General features: G+C 35.2%; 3 protein-coding genes across 14 annotated transcripts in view; 1 reads left to right on the forward strand and 2 right to left on the reverse strand.

The window, feature by feature from the left end:
- Positions 1-6,161: 6,161 nt before the first annotated feature.
- Positions 6,162-9,197, reverse strand: 14-3-3zeta (tyrosine 3-monooxygenase/tryptophan 5-monooxygenase activation protein zeta). Of its 5 annotated transcripts, none has more exons than XR_015811671.1 (5): positions 9,090-9,197; positions 8,392-8,714; positions 8,193-8,316; positions 7,596-8,076; positions 6,162-7,223 (listed from the first exon to the last, which is right to left on the reverse strand). XR_015811671.1 is itself a non-coding variant. In XM_088200169.1 (5 exons), exons 2-5 carry the CDS (start codon positions 8,689-8,691, stop codon positions 7,068-7,070), a joined length of 744 nt encoding a protein of 247 aa, XP_088056295.1. In that variant the 5' UTR covers positions 8,692-8,714; positions 9,090-9,197; the 3' UTR covers positions 6,162-7,067. The 5 variants fall into 5 exon arrangements, 4 of the variants coding, with proteins under 4 accessions (XP_088056295.1, XP_088056282.1, XP_088056300.1 ...); XM_088200169.1 differs by having other exon boundaries at positions 7,596-7,759; XM_088200156.1 differs by having other exon boundaries at positions 7,913-8,076.
- Positions 9,198-11,271: 2,074 nt separating this feature from the next.
- On the forward strand, positions 11,272-12,346 carry RpLP0-like (ribosomal protein LP0-like). Its single transcript, XM_088200233.1, has 3 exons — positions 11,272-11,401; positions 11,480-11,724; positions 11,793-12,346. Exons 1-3 carry the CDS (start codon positions 11,374-11,376, stop codon positions 12,237-12,239), a joined length of 720 nt encoding a protein of 239 aa, XP_088056359.1. The 5' UTR covers positions 11,272-11,373; the 3' UTR covers positions 12,240-12,346.
- Positions 12,256-26,700, reverse strand: part of Lpin (phosphatidate phosphatase LPIN) — a 41,480-nt gene continuing 27,035 nt past the window's right edge. For 2 of the 8 annotated variants that reach the window (XR_015811677.1, XR_015811678.1), the window contains exons 2-17: positions 22,737-23,030; positions 22,022-22,266; positions 21,286-21,960; positions 20,991-21,208; positions 19,965-20,183; positions 19,738-19,897; positions 19,434-19,662; positions 19,211-19,368; positions 19,040-19,149; positions 18,710-18,969; positions 18,490-18,638; positions 18,282-18,420; positions 18,004-18,219; positions 15,796-15,899; positions 15,007-15,280; positions 12,256-13,409 (exon numbers count right to left, since the gene is read on the reverse strand). Coding sequence is in view for 4 of the 8 variants with exons in the window: in XM_088200196.1 (XP_088056322.1) it covers positions 13,217-13,409; positions 15,796-15,899; positions 18,004-18,219; positions 18,282-18,420; positions 18,490-18,638; positions 18,710-18,969; positions 19,040-19,149; positions 19,211-19,368; positions 19,434-19,662; positions 19,738-19,897; positions 19,965-20,183; positions 20,991-21,211; positions 21,286-21,960; positions 22,022-22,266; positions 22,737-22,934 (3,276 nt within the window). In the remaining 4 variants the exon portion in view is untranslated. Of the gene's footprint in view, positions 13,410-15,006; positions 15,281-15,795; positions 15,900-18,003; positions 18,220-18,281; positions 18,421-18,489; positions 18,639-18,709; positions 18,970-19,039; positions 19,150-19,210; positions 19,369-19,433; positions 19,663-19,737; positions 19,898-19,964; positions 20,184-20,990; positions 21,212-21,285; positions 21,961-22,021; positions 22,267-22,736; positions 23,031-26,700 lie in introns of all 8 variants that reach the window. The other 6 variants (XR_015811675.1, XR_015811676.1, XM_088200203.1 and 3 more) reach the window with 3 other exon arrangements.

Below are 26,700 nucleotides of genomic sequence, written 5' to 3' on the forward strand. Positions count from 1 at the left end.
TATCAAAAACGAGATTTTTCTCCATGGTCGGTAATTAACTACCACTTTTATTGGTCAATTTTAATAAGTTTTCCTTCAATACTACTTAAAAAATAAATAACCACAATTGCATGATTTCTCGGTAACGTTCAATTAAAATGACTGGAAGAAAATTTCAAAAATTATGGAAGTTTTAAAACCACCCAAATAAGCTGTCAAAACACTTTGCCGACATGATTTCAACTTACGTTCAGCCGACGCAATTTTTAAATTATGTTTCAGACTATTGGTCAAGCTGAAATCTGTACTAAGCTCAGATGTATTAATTGCTCTAAAAATAAACATAAAAAAATGTGGACGAACAGATTTAACGCTTACGCTTAAATATGTATTAAATCCCAAATCGTTTGATGAGAATAATATTGATATAACTTTCCCTATTACAACTCGTAAAACTATAAAACAGACAATTATATAATTAATCGAAAAATTAACTGAAGGATGTAGTGATAACATCAGAAGAGCCACTTAAAGCACAGTCGTCTCACCCTCATCAGTTAAATAAATGGCGATGAAAGAACAATTGCATGAGACAATAACAAAAAGTTTGATGACATGATGTCCGTAATAAGAAAATAAATGATATTTATTCCCCGTTCACTCTGTATATAAAGAATCAACGTGTATCTTCTTTATCGTAATAAAAATACTACTTCAGCGGCTCAATCTGTCTAATTGCCACCCGTCGCTAAAACGGTTTAAATTATTGTGTATGTATTTCTAGGCCAATTTAGTTAAGTGAGTTAGCATATTTATTAAGAAAAGAAAGAAAGAAATGCCGATCGACGCCGTGCTGCTGCCAAAAAAGAACACTGACGCCATGCGTCAGTGTTGCTAGTTCACACTATGGTTCCGCTCAGTTCCAGCAGTAAGCGGCGAATTTCGGTCAGCGGTGACGTAATATTAGTTGTGTTACTTGTAGTAATGTGGTGGGGTCAGAACGTCGTTCCAGTACTTTTTCCCATTACCAGAACGCATTTTGGTACGATTTGTTGGAATATCTGGTAAAATGTCTTTAATCTTAATTGAATATTCACCGACAGTACATTTTGAATAACACGCTGCACAACTCAACTACGCAACAAATAAAACCATAATATTAGTTTCCGGGCTCACATAAACTTAAATCTTATTGATTACACATAAAGGGAGTAGCGTTCCGATACTTACTTTTTTAGAACAACACCACTGGTGTAGTTCTAAAAAAGTACTTTCCTTAACCATTACTGGGGCAAAAAAATAAACACGTTATTGTGATGAATATTATTTATACGTGACAAAATTATATGTAAAAATGAATCGAAAAAATAAGAATATTAATAGATATTGCTTAAATGAACTATTGTTAAAATTAATATACGACGATAATAATTCAATTTAATTGCTCAAAAAATATCGACTGACGATGACCACAAATAGTTGGAGAGCTAATTAAGCGAACACCCAAGAGCGACTGGCCTCCGCTTACATATACGATCCGTGTTACCAAAAGTTTTAAACCCTATATTTGTTAAAAATCAATAAAATATATAATATATTGAAAAAAAAATTGAAATAATTGCAATCTAACAAATTCAATAAATAAACAGAAATATGAAAAACCAAATACCATCAAATAAAAATTTATGTGATCATTTTACCGCAATCGCAACCCAAAATGTATTATTTTTTTTTATAGGTTGTACAAACAAGTTTTTGACAAATTTGACTAAATATCACGGTTCTTTTTTGCATCTTAAGGGCAAAATCTGCAATTAATCGATGGTGACCCCAAAGGGGCGCCGTTTACTCATAATAAGGACGCCATTTAATTATATTTAACATAGTATCGATATCGAAAAAAATCGAAGATGAAATTGAAACAAAATTTTCCGTGTTTTTTAATGCAAGATAATTTACTGAAATAAATAAACATTTAAAAATCTTTTTCAAGCCTGGGGCGCTGAACATTCTCGAGCCGACCCTGTAGCAGATTATGAATTTAAATATTAAACAAAATCTTCTATATATGTTACTTAATAGTTTATTAAAAACTTGACACGACTAATATCTGCATTCTTACACATTCTTTTTTTATAGAATAAAACAATAAATAAAATTTCGCTTGAGAACCTCTGCAAACGAACGTCACTAACTTCTTTCGAACACGAAGGAAACAGTATACGACTGAGCCTCTCTCTTTCGCGCTCACTCAAGCAGAGTAAGAGTGAGACAAGAAGTGTCGCATCCCCATACGCCGGTGTACCCACAAATAAATACATGACACTGGAAAATGTTTGATTGTATAAGTGAATTTATCTTAGATTTTCGATAAAATATCTCTGCTACGCTCGATGAACGCTTATAATCATTACTATTTTATTAAATTCCTAAATATAATATATTACAAAATATAATATAATAAAATAATAATAAGTCAAAGTTAAGGTCGTCCAAGTAATGTAGATCTTAGCGACGTCGCCTCACACGTCCAAGTATTAAGATGCGCAGATTGGTTCTCAAGACACGGATCTAAGTCTTACGTCTTTAAAGGTTCAACGCGTCGACCGCCTCGTTTGTGCGGTGGTGACCGACTACGCAGACTTACGCATACGCTAGTTTTCGTTCACCTCGTATAGCAAGGTGTTGCTTGAAAGCACTAGCATAGTATCGTATAACAAGGTGGGACAGCATTTTTGGGCTATCGAAAAGGTCGGGGAACCTCATATTTTTTACTTTATGCCTTAGTATTTTAGGGACGGTTGATGGTGACGGGTGACAATTATACTGCAGTAGTATTTTATTGATGATACGAGTTATTTTCATTGTAAAAGGGCGGACGCGAGACGATGTGTCCGAACGCCCGGAAGGTTGCCAGTGTACAGAATGATTGTCACGCCAGTGCTACTAAAGTGCCGACCAGTTTTGGTCATAACAAATCAAAATCGGCCCCCATAGTATGTTTGTTAACCGTTTGAGTTTAACCGTTGGAGAGCGATCGCGCTCTTTGGTGCACGTGTCAAGATTTCCAGAAGCGCGACCGAGCTCACGTTGAGCAGTTACATGTTTCGACATATTATGTCAGTATCTTTTGACTGTTCGTGCGTGCCGCATGTGTTCTGGGCTAGAAATATATTTAGCTACTGATTTATATTGCTTTTTACTTCAATTTGAATTTACAACGGTAGAAATAAATAATTTAAATGTACTTGTGGGAGCCGAATTTAGATTTGTTATGGCCAAAACTGGTCGGCGCTGGAGTAGCATCCCGTGACCGTTTTCTCTCTCTACCGGCAAGCCCGCAAGGGTTCGGACGCGTGCCGTCGCGCGCGCGTCCCTTGAAATGTAAACAACTGTAACCGTCAATAAATATATTACTGCAGCGGCTCAATCTGTGTCTCATTGCCACCCGCCATCACTGTCCCCGAAATACTTTTTTAATTATGCCAAGATAACAACATGAGTTCAATGACTGAAACATTTGAAAATGATAAACGATTTGCTACAAGATTTTGAGATTTGTGCTGATTGTAATATGGAATATGAATCCGATGATAGTTTCATTGCTACTATTCGAAACAACCCCAGAGTTTTCAATCTCATAGAAAGTTCAGAAAGCAAAGAAATTGACACAAAGACTTTCAGGTTCAATGAAGTTCAGAATAATTTCGATACATATCATTAGCCAACCCCTTTATTTTTTGAATCGCTCGGTATAAAATACTAATCTATATGCAAAGAAATTTTTATTACAATAAATACATGGGAGGTGTAGATGAATCTGGCAAAATGCAGTATACTTAACTTGACGAGAAAAAACTTTTTGGAAAAAGTAACCTTCAACATTTTCCCCCATATGATCCTAAATGCTTATATCACTTATAAAAAAAAACGTGGGTAGTAAATGTCAGTATAATAATTCAAGTATAATTGGAAAAAATGAGCGGGAATTATTACAAATAATAATCACCCACCTAATCCAATTACAAATGCTACCCCAATAGAATTAAGAGGGTTGAAAAAATAACTTTGTCATAATTTTAAGAAGATGTATTGTATGCAGTTCCCAAAATGAAGGACCTTTAAAAATATCTAACCTATTTTATGTCAGGCGAAAAAAGTGTACACTGAAGATATATTGTAGGCCAGCATAAATGTGTAGAATATGCAAAATAAACTTTATTTTTTATGACGTAAATATTAAATTTTTAGTTACGAAAAAATGTTTGCATATGCACCCTAATACTAATGTCTGATAAATATTTAAGAATAATTGTAATAAAGAAAAGACTTAAAATTTATTGTTCAACTTGTTTTTTTTAGTATTGAAAACCATATACTATTTTTTTAATATACTAATTAATTAATCTAAGGTTTTTCCATGTACATATGTTTAACAACTATTATGTTTTTATTATAGTGTATAAAAAACATTACACATTTAAAAAAGTTGTGGATTTTTTTTATATCCCTTTTTCTGTAAAGAAATTGTTGGCAATTCTTATATAATACGAAAAAAACCTGTGGCACTCAAATGGTTAATGTGTTAAGGGGCGGCAAATTTAGGGACCGTTTCGGGTGGCACCGCTGCTCGAAAGCACACATTACATGAAAATCTGACAGCAAGCGTACTAAAAAACTAATGTTAAATAGCATATAATATGTATACAGTAGTGCCTTGATTTACAAGTTTAATTCGTTGTGATGGAGCTCGTAACTCAAATCTATTTTCTCCATTTAAATGACATTAATCCATTTTACTGGGGAAAATAAAATAAGAAATACATACTAACTAAATTAATGTGTTACGAAGACACGCAATACCTGTAAATATGTCGTCAAATTTTAAAAAATTTGCTCGAATGGCAGCTTCCATAAATGATGTTACAGGATTTTCGGAATTTTTTTACCCCCCCCCCCCTCCATACCACGAGATGTCACCATTTTGCTGACCCACTCCTTAAACCTGGCAATTTATGGAAACCGTCCGAGTTAAATCACTCATCAATCCAGGTTCCACCGTACTTGCATGGTTTATCGTATTTTAATAATAAATTTATTGCACTATGGGACGGATTTCTCAACTTCATAATTAAATTATTAAAATTTTCCACTAAATTAGTTTCAGATCTAAAAGGGCTAAGAAATATTTCATTATCTGTTTACTTTATATTTACGTAACGGCTTATATAAGATTATCACAAAATAATGATTTAACATTTTTATAGTAATAAATCTATACATATAACTAATAATACATGTATTGACAATCCAGACTTGCGCATGCGCGTGAGTAGTCGCGTAGCATCTTATACTGCTTTTCATAATGGGTCACTGCAGACAGACTGGCCATACTTGTTAAAATATTGAAAAAAAGTATTATCATGAATAAAAAGCAAAACGTCAGTGGCGCTCTCGACCAAGAATTTAAGCGCACACTAACGGCGAAAGTATTTCTCCTTTTTCAGCGCATGTCGACACCCACGTCGCGACATTCTCATACAAATTTCATTATCCCATGAGTAATAGGTGACTACCGCGAATCGATCTCGCAACGGCGGGTATCGACCGCGCGATGAGGCGCGCGCCACGACCCACACCACAGACGCCGGTTCGGGATTGATTCCTAGAAACGGCTCGCGGCCTCGAATCCCCCGTAGCTGCGGTCAAGGCTCCGCATCCCCGAAAGGCGCAAGGTCACCCCGCTCCCGTTTTCGGCATACAAACCGCCGACGACTCCCACGCGCCGAAATGCCAACGCCCAGATCTGACGACGAATACCTACCTCACTTACCTCATCTCATTCGTGACGTCATCGTTCCGTTTCTTTCGCGACGTGCGTCGCAAATGCGTCGATTAGAAATCAATCGCATCATGATCGCATCGCAAACGGTACAATCGCTACGGTCGAATAAAACCCGATACTATCTATTAGCGTAATGATCTTTTCAGCGGAATCTATCTTTTTAACGTTAATATTTTACAATCAATGCATCCGTACGTAACAAAAAAAAATCCATTGAACAAGTGATACGATTCGTATACAGCTGAAAACTGACTAGCCGCGATGAGTCAGCTGCGAGCCCCTTCGATATAGTAGAAAGGGTTAAAAAATTAAAGTAAATCCAGGTAAGAAAACAAGGTTAACATAAGAAATTGTAGTTTTAATAACTTAAATTCCATATATTTTATATTCATCAGGTCAGCTCAAATTCAATTCAGTGTAAATATTATACAGAATTACAGAAAAATACGACTTTTGGTCAAAAGGTCATTACATATAACATGTAGATGATTTTTAAATGTAAGGTGTGGGAATTGTTACACTGACATTTAAACATTTTTACAACCAAATTACTTATGAAAAAAGATGACGAGATATTCTCTTTTTAGAAATATAATAAAAGATATATTACAACTTTATCGATATTATTATGGTAGCTCGCGGTAAACCAGACTGTGGAAAAATGAAGCGTCCGCGCGGCGCGATCCCGAAAACGAACGCCGCACAACTCTGCCCCGAGTCGAGACCGTAGTCTATTCTGGTATCTCGTTACGCTTATGTCTAGTCTTGCATTCTGATTCGTCTATATATTAAATCTGATCGGACACGCAATCGTTTAAATATAAAAATAAGCAACAATATCAGTCATCCTTTCGTATAGGTAAAAGACACAAAGGAACGCGATTCCCGTTACTTTTAAACCGTCCGGATTCGGAGCGCGCTCGGGCGCGCGACCCGCGTTTCAACTGTACTACGGTAGAACGTGCCGAGCCGGCGGCGTCACGCCGGCCCCAAAGAACATCGAGAATGCAAGAGGATCCGAGATGACACTTAAAACAGTGCAAAGGTCTCCCGACGCGCGTCGCCGGAACGAACCCAAATCTTTGCCGTTAAAAGCTATTAAATGCTCGTCGTAAAGACAACAAAACGATCGGGACATAAATGGAAAAGTTACCAAATAACAACAGGAATAGAGGTGTGGACTAAACGAGTAGAAACATGACAATGACATGAAGGTGTTATTTTATATACGAGTGACGAGAATCTAATTATCGCCAGTCTCTTGCTGCTCCTCTCCGTCTCCTTGGGTGTCCGACGTCCACAGCGTCAAGTTGTCCCTGAGTAACTGCATGATGAGCGTCGAGTCTTTATATGAGTCTTCGTTCAATGTGTCTAGTTCTGCGATCGCATCATCGAACGCCTGCAAACGTGCAAAATCAAAAGTCAGTTTTGAAGATGGAGGCGGAAGTTCCGCTACCGCGTATATAGCTATTGTACGATTATATAAGCCCGTTTTTTTTAGTTTTTTAATGCAACATCAAAGCGACATATAACATTGCCGCATTTCATCAAAAGCTCGTGCATTAATTTTCCGTTAGTATTGTAAATAATAAAAGTAAAAAACATGCATTTCCCTATTTAATGTTAATTAGCAAGGGTTAAAAAAAATCAACGAACAAACAGGGTGCTGGCTGGATTTGAACATTAGTACACGTATGGAACACATATTGATAGGACATCTTTTCACATCAATCCAAAAAGGATGCAGATATATATATAAACGCTATAAAACCTGCTTAGCCAGGTGGCACGCCCGGGCTGGGGAATTGATAATCTCGTAATAAAAGACGGAGAAGTTGAGCGCGAGCCCCAGCCGGATGGGATGAGTGGGCTGCATTTTAGCCTTGGCAATATCGAAAGCCTCCTGGTAGGCTTTCTGCGAGTCTTCCACCACCGCTAGCGTACCACAAGACAAAATTAATACTCGAAATCGTACTCGTCAGCACCAACCAGCACGCGGAAACAACGCGTGTAACAAAAGGGCGTATTAAAAATGCGATCCCCATGTGCGCCTCCCCCTAAACAAAGTATTATTTGCTAAAAAATGACCTGTTTGGCTAGTTGACACGCTTTATCTGGGGAATTTAATATCTCATAGTAGAAGACGGAGAAATTGAGCGCCAGTCCGAGCCTGATGGGGTGCGTCGGTTGCATCTTGGTCTTGCTGATTTCGAAGGCATCCTGGTATGCCTTTTGTGAATCCTCTACGACGGCTGCAATCAATTATTAAGTTATAAAGCGCAGAGCGGAGCGGGCGCACCCGACGGCCGGCGTTCGGTTCCTAAGGAAGACGGAGTCGGAAGGTGTGAGAAAAGTGATGCATAATTACCGTTTCGCGTTTCTCCCGTCGCTACTTCGGCTAAATATCTGTAGTAGTCGCCCTTCATTTTCAAATAGAAAACTTTGCTCTCGGCGTTACTCGCCTTGGTAATTAAGAATTTGTCGAGGAGGTTCTGCAAAAGGGTAAAAGAGATTACAACCAGTTTCGTTAAATTATATTGAGGTCGACGGTCGGCGTCGAGGCTCACCAGCACGTCGTAGCAGATTTCTCTGAGCTCCTTCTCGACCTTCTCCCTGTACTCCTTGGCCATCTGCTGCTTCCTCTCCGAGCCTTCGGTCTTCTGCTCGATGGAGGAGATGACGCGCCAGGAGGAGCGGCGGGCGCCGACGACGTTCTTGTACGCGACGGAGAGCAGGTTGCGCTCCTCGTTGGACAGCTCGTGGCCCGTCTCCGTGACCGCCTTCATGGCGGCGGCCATGTCGTCGTATCTCTCGGCCTGCTCCGCCAACTTGGCGCGCTGCACCAGCTCTTCCTTGTCGACCGACATCGCGGGCGCTGGGGGGTGGCCGCCTGCAACGAGGAGCGAAGACTGCGGCGAACTGACGGGGCGAGACGAGACGCGGCGGCGCGACGTCCGGGCGGGGCGTGCGCACTGCGGCGGCGCAGGGAGACACGCCCCGCCGGTATTGATCGACCGGCGCCGACGCCGCTGCGCCTGCACCCGGTCGCGCGGCGGTGCATCCGTTATATAATTTAGAGTGCGAGACTCGATCCCGCGCGCCGACGCGACTCGAGACCGAGCCTTCGCGACCGTCGCCGCCGGTCAGAAATAAAAAATGGCGGCGCGCGCGAGCTCTACTATACCGACGGGGGCGCCGTCGAGCGACGCGAAATACGCAAGGTCGCGACCGCGCCCCGAAACGCTCGCTCCGAAGGACTACTCACTTGCTCTTGCGTATGTGCGGGGGGCGGGGGGCGGTGGCCGGCCGGGCGGCGGGCTGCGGCTAGCGGCGAGCGGCGAGCGGCGGGCGTGTCGGCGGCTCCGAGGCTACTGCGGGCGAGAGGCCGGGACGGGAGCGGGGGCGGAACGGGGACCGCGATTCGCCGGCAGCGGCACTACCGGAAGTCAGCGGCGACGGTCTAAACAGAGAGAAACGCGACCCGCTCCGCGCTGAACCGCGACGCGACTCTCGCTCCGCTGAGCCTTTTCGAACTGCGGACGATTACGTTACCTTTTGTTCCTCCTATTTCGCTTTTTTTATTTGTCATTTCCCAGGTTTTGATTCGTCTATGTGGAGCAGATCTTGTGTCGATTTGAAGCAGCGTATTTTGATATCCACAGATAAGATTTTCTTATGTCGTGCAAATTGAAATCTATTAGTTTCAAGCTGTAATAACAGTTTCTAATTAATAAAATAGACATGATTAATTTAAAAACTTCAGTCTGGTTTCTCACTACCTACTTTACAGTTGTTGGTTATGCTTAACTTTTAACGCATTGGGCTTAATCCTATTATAATGCATTGGAATATTTACAATAAATAAGTAAATAAAATTGTATACTTATTTATTTTCTGTCTTTTCTGATCTAATCTAAAGTGACAAAAAAGATACGCTTTGATTTATTTGGAACATAGCCAACGGCCGAGACAGCTAATATGAACCGTCCGTTAAGTCGATTAAGTATTGGGGAAAAGTTGGACAGTCAATGGTCGTTTTTTAATGTTTCTATTTCATTTAGATGCACAGTATTTCATTAAATGACATGTATTTTTCTGGTCAAAATCAAGATCCTTTCCTGCTTAGAATCCTCATCAAAAGCAATAAAATCGTGCCGTCACAGTGAAAACGCTCGATTATCTAGTATTCATAATAAGACTTTTTTAACAATATTACGACTTATAATAAGTTAGAATCGAATGAAGTATCTAAGCTGAATTGGTGCATGAATCCAAGTGCAGACAAACTTTGGAGCAATGTATGTCTGTACTTCTTCTGCTTATTTTTCAGAGAACTAAGTCGGTTTAATTTGTATTTTGCGGTATATAACATTTATATACCGCATGTAAATAAATAATGATAAGTATGTAAATTTATATAATACTAGGTATAGAAAAGTTGAAACCATATTATTTCACTAGTACTTGCTAAATAAATTATATATTCACTGGTAAAAATATAAATATTTTTTGTATTACCTCTGCAACCTAAGTTGGGCTTTTGTCTCCTTTTTTGTTTCGTACCCCGTTTTTTATTATTTGGATTGACAAGTGATTTACTTGTCGTATTCAAAAATAGATATCTACATGTAAAAATGTATTTCGATATGTTTCACTGAAATGACATATTTTAAAAAATATTTACGGGATAGATTTGAGAAAGTATTTTTTTGAAAAATAACCTAAAAATTTCTTATTTAGAATCAGAAACGTTAATTTAGCTTTTTCCAAGAAGAGTGGTTTTTCTTAAAAATATATCCATTTCATTAAGATTCATTGTATTTCATTAAATGACATTCACTTTTCTGGCCAAATTCATTGGGGAGCAAATGCTCACACCTGCTGTCTTTTAATCGACCTCCCTGTTTTTAAAATTTATCATGAGAATCAAAGTCACTGGTGAGCAATAGGAATCGGAAACTTCTCCTTAAATGTGGAATCAAAATGTTTGACTAATGAAACAAAACACAAATTAATTTTAATTATGTCGTTTTCTAAACAAAGTTTTAAGAAGTTAAATTCTGTAAAAAAAGTAAATGAAAACTATTACAAATATATTTTTTATTTCGACACCCTGGACCAAATATTTTTTAATATGCGAGAGTAAATATATTTAAGCAGTGGTGATCTGTGCGCCCACATTAAAACCAAATCGTATTTTAAAACGCAATAAAATTGCACTTTTATGAAGTTAAAAATTTACACGAAATCAATAAAATTGTTTCATAGTTATACTTAATATCATAGAATAACTCAAAATGGATATACAATTTATATGCGAATAATCACTGTCTATAGAAATTATTTTTTTAAATTCATTCGAGAAAACATTAATTTTAAATAATTTGTTATAATTCTCGTACGTATGAAATTGGCACCTTTAGACCAAAAACTCACGTGTCAAATGCATAACCTCAAATTGTATTAAAAACTCGGCCATTTTGACATTTTGTTGTTTGTCTCCAGAGATAGTTTAGTAATTCTATTCGTTAAAAGCAACAAAGAGCAAAATGCCTAGATCTAAGAGAGATAAGAAAGGTAATACATCTTTTTTTAACCTTATATTTGCTTTAGCGCGCTTTTAAAGTACTAAAAATAAATATAATGCGTTTACAGTTTCGCTGACGAAAACCAACAAAAAATGTTTGCTTCTAAAGCAGCAGATCGTCGAAGAGATTAGAAAATCCGTAGAAAAGTATGAAAATATAATCTTGTTTACGGTTCACAACATGAGAAACACAAAATTGAAAGAACTGCGGTCGGAATGGAGCGATTCTAGATTCTTCTTTGGTAAAAATAAAGTGATGGCTTTTGGGTTAGGAAAAACTGAAAGCGACGAAATTCACGATAAATTACACCATGTGAGTAAAAAGGTTAATCGACGTTTATCTCATTTTATAAAGTTGCTTAATTTGTATTATTTTTTCAGTTATCGAAAAGATTAATAGGCCAATGCGGGTTATTATTCACGAATAGGTCCGCGAAGGAAGTCATCGACTGGCTCGATACCTACTCTGAAGACGATTACGCCCGAGCTGGATTTGTAGCTACGGACAGTGTAGTTTTGCCGGAGGGACCTCTAGAAAATTTTCCCCATTCCATAGAGCCTCACTTGCGGCAGTTGGGTCTACCGACGAGCCTTCAGCGCGGAGTGGTCACTTTGATTAAGGAACACGAAGTATGCAAAAAAGGTCAAACTCTGACTCCAGAACAGGCCAGAATATTGAAACTATTGGGAAAGATGATGGCTACGTTTAAAATGACCGTTAAGTGCCATTGGTCTAAGGAAGGCGGATTCCACAACGTCGATTCGAAAGAGGAAGTTCCACAGGACGATGAAGATTCAGACGATGCAATGGAACAAGATGAAACGTAAAATAAATATAATACAATTTTACTTTGAAATGTTTTTTTATTACATTTATAATTGGGTAACATACATAAATTACTGTAATAAAAGCTCAATACACCAATAGAAAATCATAATGCATTTAATTATTCAGTTTTATGTCGCATTTAGCGGTAACCAATGTACGATATACAAATGTTAGTTTTGTTTAACTTAGAATGTCTCGAGAGGAACACGTAAACCATTCAATTTAACCGGAACTCTTGTAAAAATAATATCACATTTTCACTTACATTATTAAGATAATAATCTAATTAAAAAAATAATAATTAAGGTACTGTTTGATCACTGTGTATTTTTAGTCACATTGTTAAAAAATAAAGATTTATTTGATGTAACTTTAGCTGAAGGAGCTTGTGCCGAGTTAAATACTTGAATCGTTAACATTCTTAATTATTTCGCTGAATGCTACGTCGCAACATCTCATGATAGATTCGCTGCACAAATTAAGAGATAGCGAGTGTTAAGCTCAATCGTCGTATATAAAATAAGCATATATTCTTCGTTTATCTGAGACGAGCCAAAAGCGCAACGCTTTTTAAAATGCGGCTGTCTCGTTGCTGTAACACTAGGTCTTCAAACGACCTTCTATAAATACATAAGTCTAAATCACAAATAAAATTATAGCTTAACAATAAATTGAAAAAATTCTATTACCATTAAAGTCATTACTGCAATTGACTATCGTCGTTATTTATGTAAATAAATTATAAAGGTGGGTAAACAAGATCTGCCATATCGATTAAACAAATCAAAAATTATCTAAGCGCATATCCGATGATATGACAATCACATAAAACACATTTATCTACGTTTCTTCTGCGTCAGAACGCCTTATAAAAAGGAATGTCATCGCTAAGCATACACATAGGGATTGAGACGTGGTAAGCGATCGCACTACAATTTGACTATCATTCTAATGCTATAAAAAATTGGCATGAGTTTTAAGCAGCCGAATTGCCGAATTGCTGGCACTCGGGGATCGGCGGCAGAGAGCTGATCGAGTTGGACGTCGGCAGTATCTCGTTCAAGTCGGCGATGGGCTGACGCCAAAAGACAAACTGCGAAAAGTCCTCACACACGTCAGCTTGCACAGGCGGGAACAAATGATCCACGATGTAGCTCATGTTGGAATATCTAAAATATACAATTTTATTATACTTCAATCTAGGGACTTCCGTAATGCAAAGGAGTATCGGTTTTCCTTTTCAAAGGATTGATTAATGATGTGTTATATTAATAATGCCAATCACGCGAGACCGTATCTTTTATTTACAGATCTATTCCTGCCTTTAGAAAAAATCCAAGTGTTAGTATAAGATTGGCAATGCGCCAAAAAACTCATATTTGATCTCAAAATCGCATGAGTCAGCATAAAAATATTTCCATGCTATATTTCAGTGATATTAAATATTATGTATTTATAAATATATTTGTATACATGTAGTACTATCTTCCTTAATAAACACATAATTAATAAACATGCATAACTTAAAATAGAACTTGTATAAATATTTTTTTAAATAGACCTTGAAAATATCTCAGCTACTTTTAAAATATTTCAAAAGCTATTCAAAAAATTTCTAGAGAAAAAAGTAAACGGGTATAAAACGTTTTAAAATAAAATAAAAATGTTATGATTTTTTAGTTATCAAAAATACATACAGAAATGTACCTAATTTTTATTGTGGGATATAATGATTTTTGAGGTTTTCAGATTTCTTCTAAATATCTCAGCTTAGATCCATCATCTTGTTTCAAAATGTCAATTGTTATAAAAATATTATTTAAAAAAACCATAAGAAAAAAAATTATTAATCTAGTTTTATATTACCCAGATAATAATTAAAAAAAGAAAATCGATTGTTTTCTTGCTTTATGATTTAACTATAAAATTAGGAATATTCTTAGTGCGAAAAGATAGGGCCAAAATATATTTATGTATGTTTAATAATGATATTGATAGACTTTTTTTGCTAGTTAAATTAAATATTGTCAAAATTTTTATTTACTTACTACTCAGGAAAGTTATTTGGGAGGGGAGGGAGGCAGGTAGGCATTTGCCCCCCTTAAATTTGGTCAGAAAACTACTTGTCGTTTAATGATATAGCATGAATCTTAAACAACCGCTGACAGGCTAACTCTTGCAACCCCCCCGTGGTAAAAATTGAAATGACGTCCCTGTCACTACCTTGTTTAAATACTATAGTTTTAAGATAAATATATTTTCTAAGTAATAAACAAAAAAAAATTAACTACACAACTTTGATGAAACAGAAAAAAGAAAAAAAAATATATTATTAAGAGCGGGTGGGTTAAATTTATTTACATTTATGTGGATAAAGGTTGTTGGATGATATTATACATTATAACTCGTTTTACATATTTGTACACATTATGATCATTCCAAAATACGGAGTTCTTCGACCTTATATCAGGGCCTTAATGTAACATTCATTTTTAACATATATATATTTATCGATGGGGTGCTGAAAAAGGTTAATATGATGAAATGTATGAACCAAAATTAGCAAAGCGTAAACAAATAGTGTTAGTCGTAGCGTACAGAAGAAAATGTGACGATGGTTTAAGCAGAAAACGATGAATTTCCAACCCCGCATGAAATAAAAAATTCCGTTACCGACAACAACCACCAAGTAACGACATGGGCAGAGTGGTGAATTTATTAAATGAAGCGATGCAATGTCGTCTTTCGATGCGATGGTGTGCTTACCGTGTACAAGTTCAGCTGGACGCGAACGCTGCTACGCATTTATATTCTATATATTTATATAAAATGTTTACATATTGACCTCTCGTTTATCTTTGTGTGTGTGTAAACACTACGCCACAAAAAACGTATATTTTTTGTGCTGAGAAAACAAACGCTGATTATTATTCTGTTTACATTGTAAACAAAATGGAAAAAGAACTAATACACCATATATTGGCAATCGTATTCGATAGGCGGGAATAAATCATTCACCATGCCACTCTGCCCAGTATAACTGTAAAATAAGAAAATAATACAAAACTAATAATAAAATAAATAAATAGAGAACCAACTGTTAGATTACAGTTTCCCTTGCAAACTGTGATTTTTCATAGTTTTATGTAGCATTGTTTGATAACATATTTTCAGTTGGCAAAGGATGCTTGTATTCTAAAAATATTAAATAATACAACAAAAATAAAATTACTTTAAAAATGTTAATCAACTATTTTTTATTTCATTAATAAAAATAATAAGATAACGTCCCAGTCTCTTAAGAGTTTTTTTAAATAAACTTATCTTTGCATGCATAAATCTAAATGTATTATTAGATATACATATGTACGTACATATCAAAATACTTACTAATTATTAAAAATGTGACATGTTAGTTCTTCTGCTGTTAGTTATTTTAGTTTCTTATGTTTTGTTTAACACCATTAGATAATACACAAATAATTAAAAGCACTCCATGAATAAAAAAGCATGCTTGCCCAATTGCAATTATATAAATTTTAAGCGTATACTTACGATGATTGGAATGTTTGAGTTAACTCGTGTTTCAATTCGCCTCTGTGATTTATGGTGAAAATTCGCACAATCGGAATACCTACAGCTTGATAAGCACAAACGTCCTAAAATAGAAAAATGTATTATGTTAATTATTATTTATTCAATTGAGCTGTGTATTACAGTGATTTATTAAATAATACAAATAGTTCTTCATTTTTTGCTAAAACCTACAATTTTAATCATATATTTCTATTTTGCATTTTACTAATAAATACCCAGATCCAGGTGTAACGCATGAAGTTAATTGCAAGGGAAATAATACATATTGTATTAATGGTTTTACAGAACATTTTGAAATTAGTCGAAAATTACAGTTTAATATTAGGCTATCAATTGATAAGCTAGGAAAGTATCACCATATTTAACGTTTAACAGTTTAATGTATTTTTTGTTTGATCATATATGTCTAAATAATAATTAAATTATATTTCTATGGGTAATAAATATATAAAATAGTGATTTTTGTAATAGGTACTAAGATTTATATGAAGACTCCAAGCCAAGATGTTAACTGATATTTTTACAAAAATTAGTTAAAATGGCTCTTTCAAAAGAGCAAACTAATCTATCTTTTCTATAATCAATACTTTTATAATGAATCAAAATAGAGTAGTCTATTTGAAAGATAAGCTGAATAACAAATGTAATGTATCTTTAGCGGATACAGTTTAGTTTGTTCCGAATGACGCTTCGGAAACATCTAGAAAGTGCTCCAAAAAGCGTTAATGATAAAATTGGTAATCAGCAATCTAATTAAATAATTATGATGTATTAAGCAAGCACTTGTTAACTGACTGCTCTTTTAAGTAAGGACACACGTTAACGTGCAGTTAGCTTACTGCACTTTTCTATGAGAGGCAAAAATAACATTCAAGGTAAGAATTTCTTTAGGTACATAGTTAATATGTTCTTTCATATAACTCTATTGATTTGCGCGTGCTATTTTTTTATGAACATGACTTCGATTTGAACAAAAATAATTAATTTACATTAAATCTTATTTCAATGAAATATATCACAAGAAGATTTGAGGTTATGTTATGCATGCTCTTCGCAAAAATATCGATTGGTATTTCTAATGAAATATGATATCTTCAATTTAATAAACTGTTTAAATGTTTTTACCTCACATTTAACAAAATACATTATATACTCCCCGCAATGAAACTTTTCATTTTTGGTTTTAAGTAAAGTGACCAGATTTTGAAAATATCAAAGGGGTACGCTAAAAATAAAAAGGCTATATTGGAATTTTTGTTTGAGGAGAATAAATTGCTGTGAGAGCTAAAAAAAGGTGATCACGAAAATTTTTGTTTGAGGTTAAAGTAGGTCAGATTGCTGCAGAATAAAAAAAAAGGTAATTTCGGAAATTTTTGTTCAAAGAAGATAAAAGAGGTCAATCCTACCAAAAATAAGACGTCTGGTCACCTTATCTTTAAGATAAGCTGAATACAATATGTAATCAATCTATAGCCTATTCCAAATGACGCTTCGGAAACATCTAGAAAGTGCTCTAAAGTAAAGTAACTAGACGTCCTTATCATAAAATTATCATCATTTGTTCTATTTTGTCCTTTGTCCTCCTAGAATAAAAATATCCGAAGCGACATATTTTTTATTTCCAGCAGCATCTCTAAATGAACAAAAATTTACGAAATAACCACTTTTTTACATATAAATATAATTGACTATTTTTAATGAAATATAAAATTTTGAATTTGAGAAATTATTTACATGTTTTTATCTTTAATTTAATAATCAATATTACATACTCCCCACCATGAAACTTCTTATTTTTGTTATAAAGCATACAAATATAGAGCAATTTGAAAATATCTAAATATCTCGAAACTACGTTTATGTCAAATGACATGTGCTTGCCTTGGAGTCTATAATGTTAGATGAAATTTCTATTATATTAAATGCGCTTTCTAATTAAGAACCTAAAAATTGGCTATTAACATCTATACTTTTTAGCAATTAGACTTAGTTGGTTTTTTTTTAACATTTGGTTATTAGTACAAACATTTTTTTTACTATCAAGTGATAAATAACAGAAGAATAAAAATCAAAGCTCTCCAGAGGAAGAATAAATTTCGATTTGTTCAGATTTTTGTAAAGTATATAATAAGAAATAACCTTATTATTCTATGTACATATACTTACATTAACTCTATTTCCATAGCCAGCATAAAACGGTTTATTGTCCTCAGGGAACAAAGCTTTAATGTCAGACAAACACTGAATCTTAAACTCTTCCGGTTTCTTCTCAATCACCTCTCGATGGAAAGCTCTCAGCAAAGAAGTCGGATTCAAAAGAAGTGGACCGTCAGGTAGCGAAACATCGCCTTGTTTAATAGATCGAAGATAATCTCTCGTACCCTGAAAGCAAAATGCGTAATTAAGATATTTTTTCATCTGTATAACCTTTATGATAAGCATACCTTTGCTTGTCCTATGGCACGGGCCGATAAATACAGCAGTTTGTATCCATTATTCTTGATCTTGGTGAAGAGTTGAGCTACGCCACTTTGAGACCAGTCTTTTCCAACCAACGGGAATATGTGTCCCAAAACATCAGACCTTGAAAAATCAATCGATTTAGAAAAAGATATAAAATACGCATCGATCATAAACAATCAATCAAATTACTTAGTTATGGTTCCATCAATATCAGATATCACAATCTTGTCGTCGTAACGCCAGCGGAACACATAGCATTTGCACCGCGTTGTGCCTTGAAAAGCCGTGGTGACACTGAAATCCATTTCGTTCATCCCTTCTCTCAGATTTAACTTTTTCTATTAGAACATCAAATCGAATCATTAATATTCTATTTCATTTTGATGATATAAAGATAATAGATGCTTACAATTTCATCGGACGATAAACGGAGCGTCTTTCTGAATCTTTCCGAATGCTTGCTCTTGGATTTCGTCTGAGAAGTTGTCATATCTTCGCTGATCAGACCCTTATCAGTCGTGCACTCGTCTGAGTCTTCAGCGCTTTGAGAGCCGCTATATCCTTCGCCGCCTAAATCGGTGAGTGACTGTAACGACGTTTGAGTGCTCACAGCAATACCTTGAGATCTCGAGTCGATTTGGCATAGTGATTCTTGAGCTTCGTCTGCTTCTACATTTTTTTGTGAGAATTACTCTTAGATCAATATACAATATATATATCATTGAAAATGAACACAAACCAGCAATATTTTCATTGGATGCAAATTTCAATTTTTCGCATAGTTCTTGAGTTAATTTATCTTGATCCATAATTGTCTGTTTTCCGTCTACAATATCTACACCAGTTTTTCTAAAAAAATATAGCATAATATAAATAAAAATTTATTTAAGAAAAAATTATTGAAACTTACAGAGTGGTATCGTGAGCTTGTTTGTCCACTGAACGACGCCAGTTGGGCCACCAATTAAATCCACCAGAAGCTTGTTGAGCCCTCTTTTCATTACCTTGAGTGCTATCTTCCGGTTTGCTTTCTTTCATATCTACTTCTATCAAGTTTTGAACGGCACTCTGAAATAATCAAAAAATCATTTGATGATATAAAAATCAAGTTGTTGATATTAAAAAATGCTCACCTTTGGCAACGGTCTGTGGTAGACCAACAAGGAAAGTAACGTAGGTGCCGCCGCACTCCATGGCATGTATTTATTACCGATTCGGACCACGAGTCGAGGATTTTGGAGCAGAGATGAATCAGAACAAAGCATTTCAAATTTGACAGATTCTTGTTCAAATGCTTCTGCTACTGCTGCGGGAGATTGTTCTAAAACTGCCGGCCCGCATAAAGACAAACCGATATATCCCCTAAGATAAAGATAAATATATAATATAAATAAAAAAATATTGCTTTGTATTAAAAAATTAAAAGAATAAACTGACTTGCAATATATTTTGATTTCGTCTTCATCAGAATCCATTCCTTTGCCCATCACTCCTTCTACGGAAGACGGAGATTGAGTTAATGACGGTCCATTACCCGATTCGTAATCTTCTTCATTGGCAGTATTACTAGCAATATCCACTGGTAGCGATCTAGGAACTAGAATTTAAATATTAATAAATTACCGCAGCACATTAGATTAAGCAATGCTTGAAAAAGTGAGTACCTTTATCTTGTGCGGAATTGTTGGCTTGTGCAGGTGTAGGAAAGTATAAAGCAGCTACTTCTGGCTCAATAGCGCCAGCTGCCAACTCTTGCAAATACACTCCATCCGTTGCCTTTTTATTATTATGTTTCAAAGAACGGGATGGCTTCATAAAGTTGAACATTCCACTAAGCATAGAAGTGTTGCTCGTCTGAGATGCTACATTGACTGGCACATCTTCTGAAAATGTACATATTAAACTATAAAACTATTCTTGAAATAGTATATACTTACGAATGTCTGAGTAGAGAGAATGAAATCAGAGAAATGGAATTATAGATATTCCGGAGTATTGAGCTTCGTTTTATAGCTGAAGTTTTATTTGTATAGCAAGTAATATGCGATTAAATCAGCCCAAAGAATAGATACAATGTTTAACAATGCCACCAGAAACTTTTATTATTGAAAGTGCTATTTAACAGGGAATTATTTTTAGATATATGTGCATTTAAATAAGTACTTTGCTCCATGAAACAAATTGTTTGTGCATTTATGTAAGGTAAATCTTCGGATTTTTCCTTCAGAATAGGACTCGTTGCAGAGAGTTATTTGTAAGGTTTTCACTGTTCTGACCAATGCTCGCTCGCACCAAACTTTTCCAACAGTATCATTTTATATATTGCTCATTTAAAATGTCCTCAATTCAAGCGAGAGTTTTATATTCCAAATAAATTTATTGTAAAACATGAAAATCAAGATAAAAGATGAAAAAATTAATCAATGATTCAGAATTATAAATAATTTAGATCAGAATCTAATTAAATTTAGATATAACATTATTTGAGGTTAATTGCAATAAAATAGTGTAATAGTCAGACTAATTAGAACTTGAAACATTACGCCATAACATTCAAAGCCTTTCTTGAATATGCGTGTAAAATGCATACACTCAAAAATTTAGATGGCTAATAGGAAGAGTTCGCCTGTTCATTTTTTTTTGTTAATGGAGTCAACGGAGTGCAGTGAATATTACCATTTGATAAATACCTTTGTTGGTGTTCGTCTTGTTTGATTCTTCATCTGAGCTCAGTGATTCGCCGGCTTGCGTTTGGCTCAACGTGATAGTAGATTTCGTCATTGGCAAAGGTGAAGGTAATTCGCCCCACCGCCATGATTGACCTGGCTCGGTACTTCCTTGCACTCCGGATCCACGCGCTAATTCAAGTTCCGAGTCCGATTGCACAGGACTTCCTGATCGTGAACTTCTTCTTAAATAAAATGATAATAGTGTGAAAACATTTTAAAACAGCGGTTGACTGCTAAATTTTTAAAGATAAATTACCTGGGTGCCGACGTAGGAATGTCAGTATCGCTGAAGAAATGATCTTGGATCAGATTAGTAGTAGAAAACGACGCGTTTTTGATCAATTCTTTATTAGCCAGCTGTTCGGCTAATATCCTATCGTCGGTCTTATCGGTTTCGACGCATTCGGGCCCTAACGTCGATTCGGATTGACTAGAATAACCATTGGAACTAGTGGAAAGTTTCCGTTGAGTCATGTTCTTTTTCTTAGAGCCAGACTTCTTGCTCTTCTTTTTCTTTTTGTTGGCAATGGCATTATTTTGCGGTTTTTGCGCATCGTCAACCGGAGCGATTTGTATCGGTTCTTCTGCTTTAGTGATAGCTTTGATAACCATTTCCTCATCGGCGGCAGAAATCGGTTTGAAGTCGTTGTTGATGCTAATTTTCCTCACTGTGTCCTTAGCGCGGCTTTCTTTATCGTTCACTTCTTCAGCGCGAAACCTTTTAGGAGCGCTCGACGGTGCATTCTTCTCCTCTTTTGGCTCCGCTTCACTTATATCTTTTTCGTTGTCCATCATGAACAAATCTTGTTCGCGGTTCATCTGCGACGACGAATAATGCGACTTATAGTCGTACATGAAATCGTTGTTTAACATTTGATAGTCCATCTTTTGAGCAGCTAGCGTTGGTTTTGTGGAGTTTCCATCGGTATATCTAACAAACACACACCACAGTAAGTAATGTTAAATTAAATCTAAATCAAATTCTAACATACCTTCTCTGTGTAAAATCAGACACTTGATTTTCATACTTTTCATGAGGATATTCCTCGGATGTACGCCTCGGTGTCATCAATTGCTCTTGAAATATAGAAAATCCATTTTCTGGAATCGGCGATGTGGCGAGATGAGCCGAAGCTTCTACTTCATCTTCTGGCACCTCTTCAACGAAGAACGCTTCACCGGATTCCCCCAGTTTCATATGTATGTCAAGCTGTACTCCATTTAATTCGAGGTCCACCTTAATAATTAACCAAAATGTAAATATAATCGCATCAATATACTTAGAAAGCACAGAATAAGATTCTGTGCTTTACGTAGTGAAAGTCAATACAAAAAATGTTGTGCAATCTTAAATAGCGTTCAGTAACTGCAATAGTGCTATTATGTCACGATTGTAGCGACAGGTTAGCATCTATTCAGTTAATCTCTGTGTTTAGGTCAACTAGATTTTCACAATTATTATAAGGAAAGAAAAACAACAATTAAAAACGAGTTATATTTATATTACAATAAAAAATAACTCCGAAGTTATTCGCGATTGAAATAATAGCTATTTTATGAATGTAAAGTTAAATTTACACAGATAATTGACCACTCACGATACACGAATTATTATGTTACTGTGCGCGATTAGTAGTACATTCTAAGAATAACCAGAGTTTATATACGTACAACTGTCTGTGTTTATCTAAAGAGTAAGTTAGTTACCACTTTAAGGTTGCTCCTGAGTACTCCCATCTTGCCGAACCTCACATGGAAGGGCGAGCAGGTGAACGAACCATCAGGTTGTTCAACCACAACCACGTCTATAGCGCCAGTGAGGGTGGCGCCGTTAATCTCGTTGTAGAACTCCTTGATGTTGTTATACACGTTCCAGAACCGCATGGTGGTCGAGTTTTCCGCCATTGTCACTTTTATTAATTAACAGTAAGTCGAAACGACTGATGTGTGTTTAATGTTCATTGTCTGCCTTCGGCGACACAGTTAGTACGTCACCGCAATCTGTAAAGAAACATGAATTCTTATTAGAGCAAGAATCACAAATCACCAAAATTTGACTGAATATAATCACTTCAGAGCTTTACCAATCATTTGATACGACACTTACATAGGTGGTAAGATTACCAATGACCAAAAACGAACAGAAAATACGATTTTACAGACTAAATTATAAACAAGTACTGCCGCCAAGTTGAAAGACGTTGGCAAAAACACAGAATAAATCTTGGCGAATGTCCACTCGTCTGTCGCGATTTTGGCGTTGCCCTTTTATGTATTCCATTATTGATATATAGATAGCTTCCTAGCGCTAGCGAAAGATTCGAATATCTAATCGAAAATATTAGAAAGCGGAATGTCCGTATTCGTTTAAGATCTAAGAATCAGAAATAGCTCTTTGAATAATCAAGTGATAATAGAGCATTGGTAGAGTCGAGGACGAGTCGGAATTAACTTGAGGTCACCAGCGAAAGCGAAACGGGTCAACGATGGCAAATAGGATAATGCGTCTTTTGATTCGATAGGCGACGACGTTCAACAAATTCGATAAACAAGCCGACGAATGAATCGCACATCCATGTAGAGAACGAAACCATCGGTGAAAGTGATCAGAGAATTTAAAGAATGTTGGCATTGATATTCGCCGATTTTTGAAAGAGTGCCGAAATAATTGGGTCACCAAAGTAAAATTAATATATTTATATAACAAGCGCGTGGGACATGTGAGTCGAACACAAGCATTTTACAAATATTCGTACAAGAGCACCGAGCGACCTTGATTATACAGTAAACAATAATAAAGATAAAAAAATAGATTATATCATAAACATGAAGTGACGTAAATTAAAAATTTGGCTCCCCCTTCTCCAAAACAAAAAGATATTATTATTGAAAAAAATAATAAACAAATACCGTGACTACCTGCAATCGCAATCAAGGACTGATTTTTTTACTTGTGTCTACTAACAGTTGATTTTAAAATTATCGTACTCAGCTACAGTGACAAATAGTCTGTTTCCGCCCCGTATCATCGGTATTGGCGAGATCTATTATATAACTGGACGGTTAAATTTCCTCCAATTCTCAATATAGACTAGAACACGGCAGTACTGAATGACGGAAATATATCTGCTTTAGATACTTGACATAGAACTACCACTTCGTTTCCGACTTGGAATAAACATAAATTCAGCCGAACTACCATTAAGTGGAACAACGGTAAATTGACCCATAAAAGAATAAACCGACACCATAATTTCAGGAGTTCAACACTATCTTCGAGACGATTTGTAGACTATTTAAAAACACATTTTATAATTAAGAACTTTGTTCGCGCCAGGCACCACATACATTTTTTATGAGGCATCTACAATAATAAAGATCTCAAGAAAATAACATATAACACGTAAACGGTAAGAATATGTTGAACTAAAATATTTAAGATTATATTAACTGAACTTTTCTTTGGAAGCCAAATAAATAATTTACAGCAAGAATACGTTAAGCTACACAGTGCTTTGATAAACATTTTAAAACCGCTAGAATTATGTAGATTTCTGTATAAAAAAATATATTTTAATTTTTATTATAAAACACTAGTTTCTCAATGACTATTTTACTATTTTTTAATAGCCGCCATTTTCAAGCTGATTAAGACATTTTTCCCTCTTTACTTTTTTTCACGTTTTTTCAACGGAGTTACAATTCAATTATGGCCGCCATTTTGAAACAATATTGCGGATTAGGCTGGCTAGTAAACTTAGCTGTGATATTTACAAATGTTTGAGAAAATTCTCTACAAGCATTATATCCCACATAAATAACACCAAAAATATATTTTTTTTTACAAAACTACATATTTTAAATTTTAGAATAGCTACCATTTTGAAACAAAAGGGCGGATTACGATGACTAACAAATTTAAATGAGATATCCAGATTTATCTTTTAGGAAACTTTCATGAAGATCCGATTAAAACTACGACATTTACCGTGTACTAAAAAACTGTTGATAGCACATGAATTTTAAAAAAAATAAAAAAAAATAAAAATTTTGTTTTATTTAAATTTTTTTTTTACTTATTTCTCTAGTGCTTTTTTTAATTGAGTTACGATATTTTTATTTTTTTGAATAGCCAACATTTTAAAACAAGAAGGCAGATCAGCCGAGATATTTATAAGGTCTGTTTTACAGAAAACTCATAAAAATCTGATTTATCATATTCTTAAAAAAAATACATCCACATAAATTTAAAATAAAATAAAAAATAACTTTTTTTTAAATTTGTATTTCATTTTTCATAAAGAACGTTTATCTTGATACTTTTTTTCTAGGGATATTTTTCTTTTAATTATGTTTCTTTTATTAGCCATTTTTATACAAGAAGACGGATTACGCTGGCAAACGAACTAATTTTTAATAAAAGTTATTTTACACACATACATATATTTTACCGCGCAAAGTGAATATTTTTAAGTCATATTCGGTAAAGAAAATGTAAACATATCAAAACAGCGTCAACATTTGAGATATGCTACTAATTAGCTCGTTTATCATTGAGAGAAAGACAAATTGGAGTGTACTGATAAAAAACAGTATTATTTTCTTTAAAGGAATAGTATTCATTAGTCGCAAAGAATTTATATATTGTTTTTGATAAACTGCTTAAAATGAGTTAAGAAAGTTTGTAGTTTTGTTGTATACAGTAGACCCCCCAATAACACGGTAAATTTGGGACGTTCTATTTGTGTGCGTGTAGTTGGGGGACTAGAAAATATCACACATTTTTTTTGCTATACGTACGTACGAATCAGGCGCGTGTGGTGATATACTGTCTGGCTCGTTCACACAAAAAGTAACGGGCATCCAAATAGCACGTCCCAAATATACCGTGTTATTGGGGGGGTCTACCGTATTTTACTTATACATTACTTTTATCGCTAATTGATCGCTCATTAAGAATATTTTTATAGGTAAACAGCAACAATTATTATTAAACTCAATATGCCCACGGTAGTATTAAAATTTTCTGATTGATAGTCCATATTGTCTTCACTTTTAAATGTATTTTCTCGATTTTGGTTTTATTTTATAGTATCCGTAGAATAAGATATGATATGATAATTATTGTGAATACATAAAGATTCTCTCCCATGTTTTATGCAACTGATCTAAACGTTAAAAAATGCGGGCAATTATTCGTTAAAAAAAGTTGTTTACAGATAGGGTATTATCACCTGTGTTTGTTTGTACCAGATTCGCGAAAGAACGCAAACATTGGCAAAATAGTATGATAATATACTAAACGCGTCACATGAACGAACAAGGAAATGCGTCGATTGCATAAACAACAACAACTGGTATATTTTTGCGTCGAAAGCGCAGAAAAAAAACAAATTATGTAATAGGTAATTTGTGTTTAGATAATATTTACAATGAATGAGCCCACGATTTTTACTAGTTCGCTAAAAATCATACATTTCAGTGCATAGATCGAAAAAAAAAACAACCACGAGAACACAAACGCCTTGAAGCCGAAAACCTTGCGATGACTTTAGAATATTTTTATAAGTAAACAATATTTGAGTGACATTAAGCACGATGAATATTTATTTATCGACGATTGCGAAAGTCTAAATAATTTTGACTTCAATAGTGTTATAAGTGTGTGGTT

This window comes from Plectrocnemia conspersa, unplaced genomic scaffold (assembly GCF_051122295.1).
Source record: "Plectrocnemia conspersa isolate PC_06_02 unplaced genomic scaffold, ASM5112229v1 ptg000001l, whole genome shotgun sequence".
Taxonomy (NCBI): Eukaryota; Metazoa; Arthropoda; class Insecta; order Trichoptera; family Polycentropodidae; genus Plectrocnemia; species Plectrocnemia conspersa.

Excerpts from the sequence above, each read along its gene's own strand:
- 14-3-3zeta (XM_088200169.1), bottom strand. The coding sequence starts at position 8,691 with ATGTCGGTCGACAAGGAAGAGCTGGTGCAGCGCGCCAAGTTGGCGGAG. Across the intron at positions 7,760-8,192 it reads GACGGGAGAAACGCGAAACG|CGGTGGTGGAAGACTCGCAG; the intron begins GTAATTATGCAT and ends GTGGTACGCTAG. Across the intron at positions 7,224-7,595 it reads CGTGCCACCTGGCTAAGCAG|GCGTTCGATGATGCGATCGC; the intron begins GTTTTATAGCGT and ends GCACGTTTGCAG.
- RpLP0-like (XM_088200233.1), top strand. The coding sequence starts at position 11,374 with ATGCCTAGATCTAAGAGAGATAAGAAAG. Across the intron at positions 11,402-11,479 it reads ATCTAAGAGAGATAAGAAAG|TTTCGCTGACGAAAACCAAC; the intron begins GTAATACATCTT and ends ATGCGTTTACAG. Across the intron at positions 11,725-11,792 it reads TTCACGATAAATTACACCAT|TTATCGAAAAGATTAATAGG; the intron begins GTGAGTAAAAAG and ends TTATTTTTTCAG.